The sequence below is a fragment of the Thalassophryne amazonica genome, chromosome 14 (genome assembly GCF_902500255.1).
Source record: "Thalassophryne amazonica chromosome 14, fThaAma1.1, whole genome shotgun sequence".
In the NCBI taxonomy this organism is placed as follows: domain Eukaryota; kingdom Metazoa; phylum Chordata; class Actinopteri; order Batrachoidiformes; family Batrachoididae; genus Thalassophryne; species Thalassophryne amazonica.
The window spans coordinates 88,814,370-88,833,176 of NC_047116.1; the positions used below are offsets into that span (position 1 = coordinate 88,814,370).

The 18,807-nt window shown below is 40.7% G+C and overlaps 1 protein-coding gene across 2 annotated transcripts in view; it reads left to right on the forward strand.

Moving 5' to 3' along the window:
• Positions 1 to 18,807, forward strand: part of zmym2 (zinc finger, MYM-type 2) — a 122,425-nt gene that overhangs the window by 37,795 nt on the left and 65,823 nt on the right. For both annotated transcript variants that reach the window (XM_034185989.1, XM_034185990.1), the window contains exons 5-6: positions 8,282 to 8,430; positions 18,614 to 18,776. In XM_034185989.1, coding sequence (XP_034041880.1) covers positions 8,282 to 8,430; positions 18,614 to 18,776 — 312 coding nt within the window. The remainder of the gene's footprint in view (positions 1 to 8,281; positions 8,431 to 18,613; positions 18,777 to 18,807) is intronic.

The following is an 18,807-nucleotide window of genomic DNA, read 5'->3' on the forward strand; positions in this document are numbered from 1 at the left end:
CTTTTCTACTTTTTTTTAATTTTTATTAATAGCCCAATTTCATAGCCTTAAGAGTGTGCATATCATGAATGCTTGGTCTTGTTGGATTTGTGAGAATCTATTGGTACCTTGTTTCCCATGTAACAATAAGAAATATACTCAAAACCTGGATTAATCTTTTTAGTCACATAGCACTACTATTATTCTGAACACTACTGTAGGTTGGATTTATCAGTATAGATTTAAAGTATGCCGGAACAGAATTGGCTGTTAACTAATGATTTTATGTATAATGGCTCCAAGTGAGGACCACAGGTCCTTAAATAGTTTAGTTGTAACAGATCAAAGAGGCTAGTCATATTAGCATTATCCACAATTTGCAACAGCATACCAACCTAGAATGTCAACACTGGTAAATGTTGATTTTCTATCCATTACAGCCTACATTAGTTATAGCAGTGATTCTCAACCGGGGTGCCGCGGCACCCTAGGGTGCCGTGATTGATCGTCAGGGGTGCCGTGGGTATTTTTCATATTCGCGATTATTTTTCATATTCGCGATTACCGTGAATGATTTATTTTATCCACAAAGCATAAAACGACTCAGAATCTGACGTCATTGTGCTGCAGCCTCGCTCTCGTTTTAAGGCGGGACAATAACAAGGAGGCTGACAGCCGATTAAAACAGTGTCGTCTCCTTCAAAAGCCATCTAAAATGCGGAGCTGTCGGTGTGTGTGTCTGTGCCTGTGTGTGCACGCGCGCGGAGTTAACAGGCTGCAGACTGCGAGGGAGGGGTGGGTCAGGGAGGGGAGGGGGTGGGTGAGGGAGATTCCTGAATGCAGGCGCGACACGTTCAGTGCGCAGCGAGCGCGGAGCAGAGAGAGGATTTTAAATGGAGTGAACATGTTAACAAAACGAAAACCTGAAGCTTTTACTTCTCTCTGAACTTTCTCTAAAGGTGTGATTCTGCCGTTACCGTCCTGTTCACACCATGTGCGCGTCGTATGCTGAATTTATGAGATCATGAGATTAAATAAACGGTCAAATATCTTTAAAAACATATTTAAAAAATGAGAATATATGAATGAACTGAGATACACAAAAAAAAAAATGTTCAGACGCACAGATCACAAAAACAGGTGAGAACTCTGAACTTTAACAGCTGTTATTTTCCAAAGGTATTTATTTGTTCAGTCTTGAGCTTAATGTAGTGTTTAAGCACAAAACGTGACTGATGTGGAGAAACAATTTCAGAAATGTAACAAACAACCACAAATCAGAAAAAGTTGGGACTGTATGTAAAATGAAGATAAAAATAAAAATGTTGCACCATTCCCAGTTTCTCCACTCACAGAAGCCAAACGTTCTTCCAGAGTTGTGTAATTACACTACGATAGTAGAATATAAAGAAGGGGAAAAAAAGAAAAAAAAAAAGACAATATATTCGTCAATCGCAATTATTTCTCTGACAATTAATCGTCTCCAGAAATTTCTAATCGTGACAGCCCTACTTGAGATCAGAGCGCAAAATGCTTGAGGATTTTCGAAATGCGATGTTTTCTGTATCGATTTTCTATTGCGATAATTGGGTTTTGCGCAAAACCAGAGGTAATAGCATTATAATATTATTTTAGTTGGTGGTGTGCCGCAGGATTTTGTAAATATAAAAAGGGTGCCGCGACTCAAAAAAGGTTGAAAAACACTGAGTTATAGGATCACATTAGTTATGTGATCACTCGGTCTAGCTCAACATTGTGTGGATTTTTCTGGCCTAATATGTCCTATTTTCTTTTTAAAGTAGCCTAAGGAATTTTGGGCAGTAAATGATTACCATGTTGCAGATGGCTGATCTTTAAATGGCCACCGTTTTAAATAGGAATTTGGGGTTATACTTATTATTTCTAATTGGGTCAAAATAATAAGCCCTTATACGTGACTCTACTCCAATACAGCATCAAGCCAGGCAAGATGAACATATGCCATTTACACTACAGACGCACTTAGACTTGAGATATGGTAGGTGTTCATTAAGTTGAGGTTTTTGCAACTTGGGCCAACAAGAATTTAAAATTAGTCAATCAAATGTAAAGATTAGTATACAAATAATTAATATTTATGAGTTCAATGGTAAGAATACTTCATGAGGTGAAAGATAGGATGTTCCATTCATGGTATGTTCCATTTTTCAAATACTTAAATTTTGCTCCATTTCAGCAGGGGGCAGTAAATCATCCATATATTAAAAGTGTGTGTGCGTGCATGATGTTATTTTGTAAGTTCAATGTAAGAACACAATATAATTGTAAATACATTAAAAATAATGGATGACAAGAGAGTGAAACACTTATTTCCATTGTGGTCCATTTGCATCTTGACAGTGTTCTTGACAAAGATAAGTCCCACATTCAGAAAGCTTAGATTGTTCTGTACATTGTGATATGCAACACGTGGGCATTATACTAATACAAGTACCTTAAACAGGAAATTACTGAAGGTATAGTAAAAATCAAGAAAATAGCCATAGGGCTTTAAGGATTAAGTGGTCCTTTGTAAAAGTTTGAGAAACACTAATTTCAAGGCAAGTGGCTTTTTACCACATTTCAGATAAGCAGGTCAAATCTAAATGGTGCTACAAAATTAGATAATTTATTATCAATGATTCAGAGAATTGTGACTAAATATTAATAAAGCCTTGGCTGAGACACTTACTGGATTTGGCAGATGATATGTTTGAAAAAATAAAATAAAATTTCGTTTTGATGTGAAGCATCATTTTAGGTTTACATAGTCTAAGGACTGACATGTGCAAAGAGTAATATTGTTGAGATTTCTTGGTATATTTGCAAAGACTTGTACAATTTGACATCTTACAATATCATCTGAAGTGTTAATGAGCACTAAGTTTTCATAACATGAACTTCTAAATGCTGATGGGAACAGTCTCAATATGTAGAAGTTTCCTCTCTTTCACACATTCTACACTATCACCACTGTGGTTGTAATGCTTCAGTTTCCCCACTAAACTACTGGATTCCACATCCACATTAATGCCACGGTCACATTAGAGGATCTTCAGACAGCACAAAATCCCAGTTTACTTTAAACCGGTTAACACCTTGAGACAGAAATTAGTTCACCCTAAGGACAGGATCCCTAGTTACAAACAGAGCAATGTAGTGTATTCTATCAGATGTCAGGAAAACTGTAACAAACACTACATAGGTGAGACTAAGCAACCTTTACACAAAAGGCTATACCAGCACCGCAGAGAGGGCGCCAGTGGACCTCAGTATGCAGTTCATCTCCACCTTAAAGACACTAACCACACGTTTGAGGACAAGGAAGTTAAAATATTAGCCAGAGAGAACAAATGGTTTGAGAGAGGGGTCAAAGAGGCATTCTTTGTGAAATGTTTGAAACCCAGCCTTAACTGGGGAGGGGGTCTGAGACACGCTTTATCCCCTGTTTACAATGGGGTACTCAGGTCAAAGCAGTTTCAGTCTTTTGTTCATGGTAATGAGTCATTCACGTCATCAGCAGAGTCGTCAAGGGAGCTATCAGGTCCGTCCCATCATTTGGAGGGACAGCTGCCCTGTCATTAGGAGGGTTCTAACTAGAGCACAATAGGTGCTGATTAGAGCTATTGTTTAGTCACTAGCCTATAGCAGTCTGCCTCTCGGTAGGAGGGGTCTGGTTAGGTTTAAAACTCCAGCTTTTGTGACTTCTTGAATATTCTTCTCTACAAGAGTCAAGACAGAAGTCAGACCACCAGAGCAAGAATTTTAGCTGAGGAAGCTTCTGCGATTTAAAGTGAAACGTCCTCGCGTCAAGCAACCCAGTCCAGTCGAAGATTCAAGCTTCTCTACTATGGAAACCACCTGGACAACTGAGAGCCTACACAGAAACATGGTCACATTAGCTACAAATGATTACAAGTGGTTGCTTTTGACGCTTGTTGGCGGATTTTGATGACATTTTGTGGAGTGGTTGGAAATGACAAGAGGAACAAGTGATAAAATTTTAGTGGTGATCCGGATCACAATCCGGATCCAGGAATTTTTTTAAAGGATTCTTCACCATTGCGGGATAGGGGGAATTTTGACATTCTAGGTTCTAACTCCACAAAAACAAGGCAGAAAGGCTTGAAAAAAATTAGGGTGTAACATAGTCAAATGTTCTATCAAACTACAAAGTTTGGTGATGATCAGATCCGGATTCCGAATCTGGTGATCCAGAATATGCAAAAATGTAGGCAAAATAGAAAATGTGTCAGTGTGAGGTGACAAATGAAGCTAGTGATGCACAACTAACACCAAATTGTAGCTGAATCTGTACTGATTCAGTAAGGTGTCATCAGATTTGATGTAGCTTCAAATGTTATGGAGCTAGATCCAGAAGAAAACCACCATTACCGAAAAATCGTTTTTATACAATAACGTTTGAACTAATAAAGACATAAAACTGATTCCAAGTTCTAGTGGTATGTTTTCATGGTCAAGGATGTCAAATATAAAGGAAAGAAAAGTGTATGTGTCATAGTTTTGGTTGTAACACTGAATTGTTGAATAGATCACTGTGCCACGGAGGGAATCTCTATGGCCTTGTTAGTAAATTATGCAACACACTGCAAAGAGGAAATCCCTCATGACAAACTATACAGGGCTGGGGAGCACAATCAATTTATTAGATGAAGAACTATCATTTGGCATTATTATATTTTAGTGGCAATGAATATCACTACCCAGATTACTTCACTTAGCAAAAGCAAAGTGATGAGTCAGCAGTATACTCAGCAGTGGTTAAGTTCTGGTTCAGTGCACATCACTGAACAAAATACACAAGGTGCAAAACTCACTCCCAGGTGTTGATGAATCACGCCTTGGATCCAGAAAACCCAGAGGCTGACATCAGCACCTTACTGTCGCATATATTCTGCTTCGGTGCACTTTATAGAAGGTGTACTTCATTATGTAGCACATGCAACACTTAAAAAAAGTTCTATTTCAGAATTTACTGTTATTTATTTAGAGAAGTGTTTCATAAATGTTAAAACATTCATATATTTGCAGTTTAGCCTTTGCCATTCTGGTTATTATTCTATCCATTTTGATGGTTGTTTTTCATTTTCTTCCATGCGTGTCTGGTTTTTTTGTCCATTTTAAAGCATTGGAGATCATTGTAGATGAACAGCCTATAATTTTTTGCACTTGCATGTTAGTTTTCCCCTCTCCAATCAACTTTTTAATCAAACTACACTGTTCTTCAGAACAATGTCTTGAACGTCCCATTTTCCTCAGGCTTTCAAAGAGAAAAGCATGTTCAACAGGTGCTGGCTTCATCCTTAAATAGGGGACACCTGATTCACACCTGTTTGTTCCACAAAATTGACAAACTCACTGACTGAATGCCACACTACTATTATTGTGAACACCCCCTTTTCTACTTTTTTTACTAATAGCCCAATTTCATAGCCTTAAGAGTGTGCATATCATGAATGCTTGGTCTTGTTGGATTTGTGAGAATCTACTAAATCTACTGGTACCTTGTTTCCAGTGTAACAATAAGAAATATACTCAAAACCTATTATCTATTATTATTACTATTACCGTATTTTCTGCACCATAAGGCGCACCGGATTATAAGGCACGCCCTCAATTGGCGGGTACTTAACCCTTACAAAAGGCGCACCGGATTGTAAGGCGCGGCCTCAATTAGCGGGTACTTAACCCTGACAAAAGGCGCACCGGATTGTAAGGCGCGGCCTCAATTAGCGGGTACTTAACCCTGACAAAAGGCGCATGCTAAAACATATAGTCTTCAAAAAAAAAAAAAAAGTCACGGAAGCAAAACGGTGAGTTTATTTTAACTTTTTAACAACTTTGAACTACCGGTATTCAACAATATGGTACTCACATTATTTTTTATTATGGTTCTGTCACAAATTCATCGAAGTCCTCATCTTCTGTGTCTGAATTGAACAGCTGGGCAATTTCGCCATCAAACACGCCAGGTTCCCGCTCATCTTCCCTCTTATCATCGCTGTCGTTTTTGCCTTCAGCCGAATGGTGACTGTAGAGACGCTTCTCCCGGCTGTTCTTTGTTCAGTGACCCATTGCTCGAGCTGGTCTTCTAGCTGTGGCCACCTCGCTTTGTTTCCGCGGAAACTCCATTTGCTCTTTTTAACTTGGCGCAGTTCATTTTCTTGTTTCCTCTCGCAGCTGCTCTATTCCCATGAACAACCGCGTAACTGATAGCCTGCAATTTGAATTGTGCCTCGTAAGCATGTCTCTTTGCTGGCGCCATTTTCGGGGGTCCTTAGACAAACAAATGTTGTTTTGCAGGATACCTGTAGTATACGGTAACTACCGGAGGAGTGGCGGAGGTAAGTGTACGTACCACGGACTCACGGACTCTTCTCTGATTGGTTTATCGCTGGCAGCGCACATACTCTACGCTACCAGCGTACGTACTTTACATATTACGTAATGTTCTCCGATTGGTTTATCGCTACCAGGGTACGTACAGGGACGTATTACGTCCCTGTGTCAGCGGGAAATGGTCCGATATTCCGACGGTCAAAGACAACGTCGGTCGTTTTTTTACAGATTTTGGAATCCAGTGCGCACATAAGGCGCACCGGATTATAGGGCGCACGGCCGATTTTTGTGAAAATTTAAGGCTTTTAGGTGCACCTTATGGTGCGGAAAGTACGGTACTAAAATCTATTATTCTGAACACTACTGTATATGAAGAGAGAGATAAGAACACATTCGCTGAAGTCACCAACAGCCGAGAGGAAAAGAGAATCAGACAGAGCTCCTGTACTGACCTTTCACAATGAAAGCCCTAGACATGCACTGCTGATACAACGATAACTGTGTAAACTTTAATGGCACTGTTATATACAGAGGCTTTGCTCAGACTGCCATTTCAAATCAGTTTTATTGCATATCTGATGCAAATGCGATCTCACTGATTGACTTTGCACATTATATGTGTATAGCAAGTGACAAGATCTGTTTTGCCTGTCTGTGTAGCAATCCTCATTAATGCTGAGCCACATCAGTTGCTGTAGCAATGACTGTGCCCAGCAGGGCATGTGGGTGGTGCAGCTTCTTTATTTATTTATTTTTTGGGTTTGCAGGGGCTTAAGTCGTCACCTTAATCTCTTGCCCGACATGATTTTTTTAGGTAACTGTGGGCTTGTGTGTGTGCATGCGTGTGCCTGTTCTTGTACTCTCTTCAGCGCCTTTCGCTTTCTCGTTCACTCGCTTTCTCTCGGCTGTGTGATGGCTGTCACTCAACAGTATGTCCTTGTCAACACATCATGTCAGCCGTCTTTTCTTTTATTGGAGCTGGTTGAAACCTGACCAGAGCAGAGACATTGAAGCAGCACTGACTGTGCGTGGTGAGGAGAGTGTACATTTCTTTTTAAAATTGTGTGGCCTGAGAAGTTACAACACATACCCAGAATGTGATCTGAGCATTCAAACCAAAATGGATGCTCTAAAATTAGGTTTTTGACTAACCTTTCAAAGTATCTAAAAATGACACTTTAAACAGATTTGTAAAAAATGGACGTCATGGGAATTTTGACTGTTCAGCTTGGCGACATGGAATCGGATTCACATTGGAAATGTGCATAAATTGGATTTTCACTGGCACTCTGAGCAAGGCTAAAGTATTAATTACTAGAGCTTCTCTGTACAAGTAGTCAGGGCAGCAGTTCCCTCTGACCAGGGAAAAGCAGCACAACCGATTCCTGGAGAACTGTAACTGTTCTTCTGTTATTTGATAATGTTTTATACTGGTTCTTGTGATGCTTTTAATGTTAAGTAGATAAGCAAATGTGCAGTTAAAAATGAAGAAGCAACATTCAGCACATAGAGTGTAACTCTGACTGACTTTCACCTTTAGTTTGGCTGCTGTGGGTGGTTGTAAAACAAAAATAGTTTAAGGATCATCATTGTCTGCACTTACTATTGTTAAGAATTTAGCCTGTTATTATGAAACATTCCTCTATTTTTTGGCTGTATTTTCTGGAAAATACCTTTTTATATTTGGTCCAATACGGTATTTCTCAGCATCTAAAGAAGTGGAAAAACACTCACACTACATGACAAAAACTGTACCCCTTTCAGCTGTCGGCTGATGGGTAATACAAATGTCTGTGCAGCCTCTGAAGATACAAAGTTTGTAGTAGAGGAGATGCTTTCTACTGACAGCAAATGCATTAAGATAATGGTTTGTTTTTCTGTTTTAAAGCAGTTCTGTAGTTAAATTATTATTTGTTAATTCCAGGTGACCTGTGCTAACTGTAAAAAGCCTTTGAAGAAAGGCCAAACAGCATACCAACGTAAAGGATCAACACACCTGTTCTGCTCCACCACCTGTCTCTCTGCCTTCTCACACAAACCTGCCCCCAAGAAGAGCTGTACTATGTGCAAAAAGTAAGTCCTCAACTGACTGTCAGGCAGACGTTTTATGGACAAAAGTTGGGATTTGGCATTTGAAGTTGGACTGTTTGGAAGAGTGGGGTTAAACTAGTTTAAGTTTAGAGTTAAAATATTCATCTCCTTGCCACAGACATATGGATTTCTATTATTGTGTACGTTAAGGAAGCTGCCCATCTGCTTTTTTTTGTCTATGTCCAATAGTGAAAGGTTGCGGTTCAGTGATTCTTGCTTTGTGAGATTAATATCAGATGTTCTATCTGTGCTATATGCCTCAAGTGGCCACTGTAACACGTTCCTTAAACTGTCATTTGCAGGGTTCGCTGAAATGCTGTTATCACCAAAATACATGATTTTGCAAAATGACTTTGTTTTTTTTTGTTCTTAATCACTGTGTCATGTTGATGCAAAATTTAAATACTTTTCATAATAACAAAAATCTCTAACTTGATGCTTTGGCAAAGCCTCCCTCCTGCATCTACCTTTTTAATGTGAAGAATCATAGATGCACTTTTTCTCTTCTGCCTCCTGATGTCTTCCTTCATCCACTTTATTGCTATAACGTCATGTTTAATTGAAATATGGTGTGAATTGTGTTTCTATTGTGTGAACCTTAGAATTTTGCACTGAAACCTGCACATGTCAAGTGCTTATTGAATGCCTTTTCAAGGAGCAGATATGAAAAAGTAAAGTCGTGTGCGAGATCAGTTTTTATCTACTTTTCACAGTTTTATGTGTTTGCTTTTTGATATTAAGCATCTCCAAAGTCCCTCAGTTTTGACATTTTTCAGAGACATTTTCCTGCCGTAAACATAATTTAGGCCTGGCATAGGTCATTTTAGGGTTCTGTGATATTAATCGAAGAAATACCCCCAAATGCCTTTAATTTACCTCAGATTACCAAAAGGTCACCCACACTCAACAGCCCAGGATTACCACAATATTACAAAATCTAAAGTTTAAAAAAAACCCTGATATGGAAAGTGAAACCTGCTACATTATGCAGCAATACCAACATTTATTTTCTACTTTGAGTTGCTAAGTAAAACATGCAATACTTTTGCTCATGAAATTGCTCACCACTGCACCATCACCTACTGCTTGAACCTCTGCAGTAGCATACAGACTGCTCTGGACACAGAAGATGAAAGAGGGATATATAAAGGCATCAAGAAGGTGACGGGCCCCTCTGCGTCTAAGACTGCCCCCTCAAGTTCAAGTTGGGCAAAACCATCAGAGACCATGGAAAGCAGCCGCAGCATGGGGTTGTGCATTACACTGATTTGTAGGTAGCTCAAAATGCTGTCACTGACACAGCTCTAAATTCCATCCCAGACCTGCCTGTCAAGGAGGAGCTGGATACTTCACCAACCATGGGAGATCTCAGAAAAAACTGACTACCTTGCTTGTGGGAAAGCTAATAGGAATGTCAGGATCCTGCCTAAAATCCTTAAGAGCGGTCAACCTGTACTGCTCCTGCCCATTAACAAACTCCTCGGCCTCTGCTGACAGCAAAATTATATCCTCCACGAATTGCAAGACGCTAACATCACTTTGTATGAGAACAGAGGAGGTTGCAATGACTGCATTAATTGCTGGAGTATCTCCCTCCTGAGTGTCGTTGGCAAGGCAGTTGCACATGTTGCTCTGGCACACATGCAGACTCTAGCCTCCTGGGTCTACAGAAGATTGGCTTCTTGAAGTCACCATGTCATTCCATGATAAAACATGCAACACAGTCTGCTTCAGTGGAGTAAAGCAAGGCTGCATCCTTGCGCCGACTCTCTTCAGCATCTTGTTTTCCCTGCTCTTTCAGTACTACTTCAGTGATTGCAGAGAGGGTGTCTACATTCACACCAGGGCTGACAGCAAGTTGTTGAACATCATCTGCTTCTACACCAAGACCAAAGTCATGGAGGTACTCATCTGAGAGATACTTTTTGTTGATAACATAGTTTTTGCATCACATATGGAAGACGGCCTGCGGCAGTTAGTCACCTTTCCAGTGTTTGAGTTCGGATTAACAGTCAACATCGTGGCACATGGTGCACACCATTGTTCAAATACGTCATTGATTGGTACAACCTGGAGGTTGTGGAGAACGTTACCTATCTGCCTTGGATCCACTATCTCCAGCTCGCTCTCCATTGATGCTGATATGAATGCATGCTACACATCTCCTGAAGATTGAAGGATGCCATTGACAATGTAACACAGGTTACTTACAGATTTCATAGTGCATTTATCAAATCTATCTAGTTACTATCCACTAGTTAAAACATGATTTTTATCTTTTATCAAGGTGGTCTCAGGGTGCTGTACTTTGGGTGGAAACCTCTGTGTATTTTAATGAGTTTTTGCACAGCCTGTATTATAACATTATAGAGAGTTAAACAATCATTCGGTTTCTGCTGCTTATCTGTGTTACAGTGGCAGTTGACCTCGCAGCTCAACCCACATTTCCCTATCCTCAGAGACAAGTCCTCCAACTCTTGCTCATCCTGAGCAGTTCTCAAATCAGATGGAAAATATAATCCCTCCAGTGTTACTTGATTTCCCCCAGGGTGTCTTCACAATTGAACATGCCTGGAAGACCTCCTGAGGGAGACAGTCAGGGGGCATCATCACCAGATGCCCAAACCACCTCAGCTGGCTCCTTTTGATACAAAGAAGCAGCAGCTGTACTCAGAGTCCCTCCTGGGAGTTTGAGCCTATCACCCTGTCGCTAAGTGTAAGCCCAGATATCTGACACGCCTCATTTCCGCCACTTGTATCAATAACTTGTTGTTTCGTTTGTGACTCAAAGTTCATGATCATAGTTGAAGATAGGAGTGTACATCGACTGGTAAATCCAGAGTCTCGCATTCTGACTCAGCTGTTTTTCCAGCACAAGGGTCTGGTGCAGCATCCACAGAACATCAGGTGCAGCCCCAACCCATCTATCGATCTCTTACTCCACCTTAACTCACTTGTGAATAAGATCCTGATATACCTGAACTCCTTCACTTGGTGCAGTAACTCTCTCCTGTCCCAGAGGGAATAATCTACCCTTTTCCAAAAGAGGACCTTGGTCTCAGATTCAGAGATGCTGATCCTCATCCCGGTCGCTTCGCACTCTGCCCCAAACCTGTCCACTGCACATTGGAGCTCACCGTCTGAAGCCAACAGAACAGTATCATCTGCAAAAAGCAGCGATATAATTCTGATGTCACCAAACTGTACATCCTCTAGTCCCTGGCTGTGCCTTGAAACCCTATCCATGAAGATTATGAACAGGATTGGTTATAAGGGACAGTCCTGTCTGAGTCCAACACCCACCGGGAACAGGTCTGATGTAATGCTGAGAATGCGGACACAGCTCCTACTTTGGTTGTATAGAGACTGGAATGCTCGTTGCAGAGGTTTCAGTACCCTATACTCCCATGGCACCCCTACAGGACGCCTTGAGGGACCCGGTCTTGTGTCTTTTCCAAGTCCACAAAACGCATGTAGACTGGTTGGACATGCTTCCGAACCCCTTCCTTTTGAGGGTAAAGAGATGGTCCACTGTTCTACGACCGACGTTCGCTTTGAACGGGCTGAACTTGCATTGCTTCTCTTGAATCTGAGGTTCGACTAACAGTCTGTCTCCTCTTTAGTATCCTGGCTTTCCACGGGAGACTAAGAAGCAATTGGAGCACACTCTCTGGTCCCCCCCCCCCATTTTTTTTTTTTTTACAGATGTTAACCACTACCCCAGATTGCCAATCCACAATTACTGTCTCTGACTTCCAAGCAACATTGTGTATTGGTGTGTGAGCTATGACATCTCAACAGTATCCAGAGACTTCAGCATCTCGGCGAGAATCTTGTCTGCCCTCTGTGATTTGCAAATGAGGAGTTTTTTGACTACCTCAGTGACTTCCACAAGGGAGATGGCACCAGATGTGCCTGAGTCTTCCATTCCTGCCTCTTTGAAGGATGGCATGTCAGTAGGTCTGAGGAGATCCTCAATAGTGCAGCAGATTAGCTAATAAAGTCATACGAATTGTGCATTAGGTGATAAAAGCAACAAACATGGTGTGCATTGAGTTAATATGTGCCTGGTTGATACAAATTGGGACGCTCTTGAAAATGCATTTTCAGTTATATGTTTTCAAAGCTTGAAAGAGATTACCGTTACTATGTGTATTTCTGCAATCACACGCAGCACTTAAACAACAAATCAAGCGGCCTATTTTTCTAGGTGGGCACATCTGGGGCCAATCAAATATTGCATCACCAAAACCACCACCACCTCTTGATTGGAGTTGGCTGAACAATGAAGCTGCTGTTTTTCAGCCAAGGTGGACAGTGCTTCCTGAAGCTGCCAAAGCATGTTCCTCGTACATAAATATACAAAGGCATCTCTAGATTATGCCGGGTTATGATCCTGGGCATCATAATTCTCATACAGAAGTTATAAAACAATATATTAATAGTTTTTTTATAACACTATATAAAACACTATAATTGTATGGAAGTGTATTTGGTGACTTTTTCTAATTGCACACTTTTTACATCAACTTTGAATTCTTTTACTTATGTATATAGATATACCTTCACTGATGTTTTGAGTTGCCTTTTTTAGACATACATGATTGGTAAAGTGCTACTTTTGCAGCTTCTTGTTCTAGTGCAATATAGAGATAATGAGAGCTATTAGAAATGTCTCATGGTATTAAAAATCAAAATTTTTAATCAGGATTTTTCTGTAAATATCTTTTATGCTTTATTTGTCAGTCACTTGGATTTTGTTCATATTTGATTAATATCTTGCTTAGTTGAAGGTATAATCCTAAATCAACATTTGAAATAAAGGTTTATTTATTGGAACCCAGGTTTTAGCCGAATGGTCAGAGCGTCCACCTCCCATGCCGGAGATTGTGAGTTTGTGTCCCCAGTGGAGCAAGTGGGAGGAGTCAGTCACAACAACGTAGAGAAGCTGCTACGCCAGTGACATCCTGATCTCCTCATTGTAGATCCCGGAAAGGTTGATCAGTGAGTCAACGTCTCACTCACTCTTGGTGTACAGCTCGAGGTCATCCATGGAGAGGTGGCTGATGGTTACTCTACTCTTTAATTGCTCTTTGTGAGGAGTTGAGTGAGGACAGCCGTGCTGACAGTGCATCATTTTGGTATATTCCGAACTTGATGATGACTTATGTGATCACCTTGGACTTGGTCTTCAGTGCCATCGTCCATAGTCCCATTGAGATCTTGATGAAGGTTAACAGTGCACTGTTAGCTTTGTATAGTGCCAAGCACCCGAGGATCCATGTGTGGGCCAGAGTCACTGGCTTTCTTGTAGTTGTTTGAGGTTGTGCTCAGGTTGGTCTGCCTACTCTTTGAGTCCTAGTGTGCTGCTGTGTCAACTAGTAGCTGGTACTTTGACCCTCTGCTATTGTTTTCAATGACTTTCTGAGCTGTTTTCCTGTGTTGATTCAAGTGACTACTCGAGTTGTTTGCTATGTTGCCTGAGAGGAGCTTCCATGTTGTGGAGAAGCAGGTAATTAGCCATTAGTTTGAGGGTGTTATACCCTTGTGGAGAGCCTTCAAAATCAGGATTGTTTTGCCCTGTTTCAGCCAGTCTGAGTAAGTACCTGCTCTTAACAGCCCATCTGTTTATGCTGCTATGTGCTCATGAAGTGCAGTTGGTGTCTTAAGCCAGTTTGTATGCATCATTTCTGGTCTCAGTGCTGTCTAGCTCTTCATTCCTGAGACACCTTGTTGGATGTCTGCCTTTGTCATGTTGATTGGTTCTTGTTCTGGGAGCTCACTATGATGTGCTCTTAGGTCCACCAGCCACTTGGGATTGGTGTTGTGTGACACCTCTTTCTTCCAGATGTTCTTCCAGTATTGCTCAGTCTCAGCTCTAGGCAGGCTTGTCCTTGTGGTACCATTTTCCTCTTGCCGATAAGAGTACACTCTGGATCTGTCATTGCAGAACAGGCCGCTTCTTTTGTTGGCCTCTGCTTCTTTGATGTATATCTTCAGCCTAGTCCTTGACTTTGTGGACAGTGCAGTGATCTTTGCAGAATCAGTGGATACTCTCATTACAGCACTTAAGAAGTTGAGAACGGAATCGGTGTTTCTGGGTTTGTGAATGCCCAGTATCCTAAAACCATGGGTAAAATCCAGGTTTCTCAGACCTGGCCATCAGAGGTGTATTTATGATGACTGGACTGCATTTATAGAGCACTTTTCCATCTGAATTAGATTACATAGAACTTTATTGATCCCTTGGGAAGACTCCCTCAGGAACATTGAGAATCTGAAGCTCAAGGTGCTGTACAATGATGCCTGACATTCACCGTTTCATGCACACTTGCACACTGATGTCAGGGTGCTGCCATGCAATGATGTGGATAGCCCTTTGAGAAGTCTCTCTTGATTTTGCACTGGATAAATAAATTGAATGTAACTCCTTTTCAAGACAACTTATTTTTTACTTTTTAAATTTAGATCCTTAGATATTTCAAAATAAAGTCCTGAATTCTACAGCTCTGATTATATTTGTCATATAGTATTTATTATATAGACATGGCTTCTTTTTCCCTAGGTTTCATGCTCATTAGCTTGTCAAATAAACAGGTTATTGTCCATGTGATTCTGAGCTGAGTTGAGAGAATGTCACATTAAATTTTCGTAGATGTGGTGGTGGTGTTTTTTATTGTGGTGGGCTACATTCTGCTTTTCCAGAACTTTTTTCTCAATTTTTTTGTCAGCTTGGGACTCCGGGGAAGGTGGTCGTGTCTCCTCCTCTCTCCTCTATCTCTGCTCCAACCTTCAAAGTCCCTGCTTCACCAGGCTGTGAATTCTTCAAACTATATTGGATTAATCATGAAATTGATCAGCTGGTTTCTGAACGCTATTGACACCATTTTTGTACAAGAAAATCAGGGCCGGGGGACCCTGCATGCCCGGATGGAACTTACCCTGCAGGCTATGTTCTCGACACCTGGGAGACTTGGCGGGTCGCATGCTTTGCGCCTTTCTCTGTGGAGGACGTCGAGGATTTATTCATATTTGGATTCATAGTAGGAGGGCTGGTACTTATTGGCTTATGTGCTGCCCTGACCTACCGGAAGATTGGATAACATCTTGGAGCAAATGCGTGCCTTGCAGGAGAAGGTGAACATTTCAGAGGCTGGAGAATTTTCAAATTGGGATTTGGTTTGTTCATGTGAAGCTGGAAAAGTGTTTTTCACTGCTCAACCACAAACACGACAGGCTTATCAGCCTCTCAAGGATAAAATGCCCATTGTTTTTCCTCCAGAAGAATTTCTACAGCCTTGGGAAGATTGGCTGCCTCCTTATCCCTCTCACTCCAGTACACAAGGACAGACAGACTCACACATGGACAAAGACTGAAGCATGCTATGCTCCACTTTCCCTCCTACCTCCCCTCCTGCCCCCCATCATACACCCCATCCCGGCCACCAATCACACCACCCCTTTTCCCCTCCGGGGCTGCACGGTTTTAGCTGCGGCAGGTCCCCGTTTCCTCCCAAGCTAGCGGCGGCGTGATTCCTGTTGCAGCGGTTACCACACACTCGCATCGCCTCAATTTGGGAAACGGACTGTTTCAAGTTTAGTGCACATAAACAGTGTCAAATGTATATGTGTTGTCTTAATTCTGATGTGTGCCATTATTACGGTAAACAAGTAATAATTGTGGATTAAATTGCTGTATCTTGTCTGTGGAAATGTGAGTGTGGACGTAATCTTGTTGTTTTTGCACTGTAATGACAATGACAATAAATCTCATCCATCCATCCATCCAGGTGATTCTGAGCTGAGTTGAGAGAATGTCACATTAAATTTTCGTAGATGTGGTGGTGGTTTTTATTGTGGTGGGTTACATTCTGCTTTTCCAGAACTTTTTTTTCCCTCTTTTTTTTTTTTAAAGGTTGGTCTCAATCCTCTTTTGTGGTCCATTTACATATGTAAATCTATCTGTGCTTTTCAAAAGTTGTAACAGTCATTGCCCACGTACTCCCCTTTAGGTTGAAACAGATGTTATGAAAAATAACCACTGGGACTGCAGACTGTCTTCTTGTGAGTTTCTGACAACTTCAAACATTGTGATTGTCAAAGAAGTTGCAGTGATTTTTCTGCTGCCAAAGAGACAAAGTGTTGGTAGTGGTGTAGATGGAGGTGGTCAGTGTGGCCATTAAGTACTCAATGATAAGATTATAAGGCATAAGACTCTTATTAAAATATTCTGGCATTAGTAATGGGCAGTGTTGCCACAGTTACTTTGAAAAAGTAATTACTGATTACTGATTACTTCTTGAAAAAGTAACTTAGTTACTTTACTGATTACTCAATTGTAAAAGTAACTAAGTTAGATTACTAGTTACTTTTTAGTTACTTTCCCCAGCTGTCGACAACAACCCTCTGCCACCTCAACATGACAATGATACTTGTTTTGCCAAAACTCACTTTATAGTCACCCTTTCTTGACTTCAATAAAAATAAATACTTGTTTATTAAAAAGTAAAATAAAGACCTCTTTCTTGACCTCATATTTAACTGTTGACAGCACGGTAACAGTAAAACTTGCAATGTCTAACCTACATTGTTTATAAATGTAACTATTAAATTCTTTCTAACATTTTTCTAACATTTAAATTCTCTCTAAACATTTTACTTGTCGAAATTATTATTATTTTAAGTAGTATTAGTAGTTGAGTAAAAAAAAAAAGGGCTTCAAAACCGGACCTTTAATCTAGCGGTGTTGTGGGTGGGCACATCCCTGCCCCATGCCCCCATTCCAGCTGGATTCGCCCCTGCTTTGGTGTTTGAGCACAAAGAATAGATAACATTTATTTATGCAGAAAACATGACCAGATTTACAAGTAAGAAAGTTTTATTGCGTTTTCACATCAGGTGGTCCTCAGAAAGAGAGTTTAGGTGCATTTGAGTGGAAAATAGTGTTAGTTGTTGACTCCTCGCGGAGGATCAGCTGTTTTTAGCGAGCAGATACGGAGCGGCGGAGAAAGAAAAGCATAAAAATGTCTTTGTAAAGCTCAGTGCAGGTGTGCTGTTGTCACTGCACTTTAAGAGGTGAGGACGAGTTGTAGCTGCTGCAAAAAAAGTGGATGAAAAGCTCACAGCTCGCTTAAAGTGGGCAGTTCAGTCGAACCCCAACCCCCTGCCCACGGACCAAGTTTAATGCTGCTATCGACCTACAATACAAAAATAATAGTAATGCACAGTGACTTGGAGAAGTAACTTTAATCTGATTACTGATTTGGAAAGATTAAGGCGTTAGATTACTTGTTACTAAAAAAAAAGTGGTTAGATTAGAGTAACGCCGGCATCACTGGTAATGGGCTTCTTTGTGTCCTTTTGGGTTAGGGTTGCCTTTGACTATGACCCTGGTTACACTGCCCCAAGACTTTAAGTGGTATTTATCTGTATCCAGACACTTTGAGAAAATAGTCACAAATGTGGAAGAAAGCAGCATGGAGTCAGAAGGCACTGTCCCTATCTCGATTTAACTTTGAGCACTATTCAACCTTTAATGGCGTCATTGTGGTGGCAGACAATTATTTTTAATGTTTTAACTTTGTTTGTTAAATTGACTTTGCTTTACATGTCAAACACAGCTTAGAATTGAGTTGACCTTTTTGAATTTAATTTTATTAACTTATTAATTTTCATAAGCATGCATAACTACAGAGTTTAAACAAAATTCAAGGCATCATAAAAAGAAAGAATCACTTAAACATGAAGTCAGTACACTACCTCAATTTAAATAAACAGGTTTAATATCTTTCCAAAAATGACATAATTTTTTCAGCATAGTTGCAAACAGTTTATAAAAAACAAACAACAACAAAAACAAACAACAAATAGACCCCCGAAACAATAGAGGCAACAGTGGCTCAGAAGCATCTTGTCAGGGCTCGACAATGTTATTGGCTCACTTGGCCCAGTGAAACATTCCGCATGCCGTGTTTCCTGATTGAAGTTGGCGAAATGAGGACTAATGAACTGGACAGTCTGAACAGACCAATGGACAGGTCTGTCAAGTTGTTTGTAGGACCTTGTTGCTAATCGCAGGTTCCTGGCGGCTTTTAAAGTCACAATTGCTTGTTTCTAAATGGTGTGAATATATATATAAGATGTGATGTGTACATGTGTTTTACAGGGACATTACAAATATGAAAGGTACCATTGTGGCCCAAGTTGACTCCAGTGAGTCTTTCCAGGAGTTCTGCAGCACTGGCTGTCTAGGTGCATATGAGAACAAGCAGAATTCGCCTAAAACTGTCGTCAAAACCAAATGTACTGTCTGCGGCAAGCTCACAGAGGTCAGTCTGTTCGACACACTACACAATACAC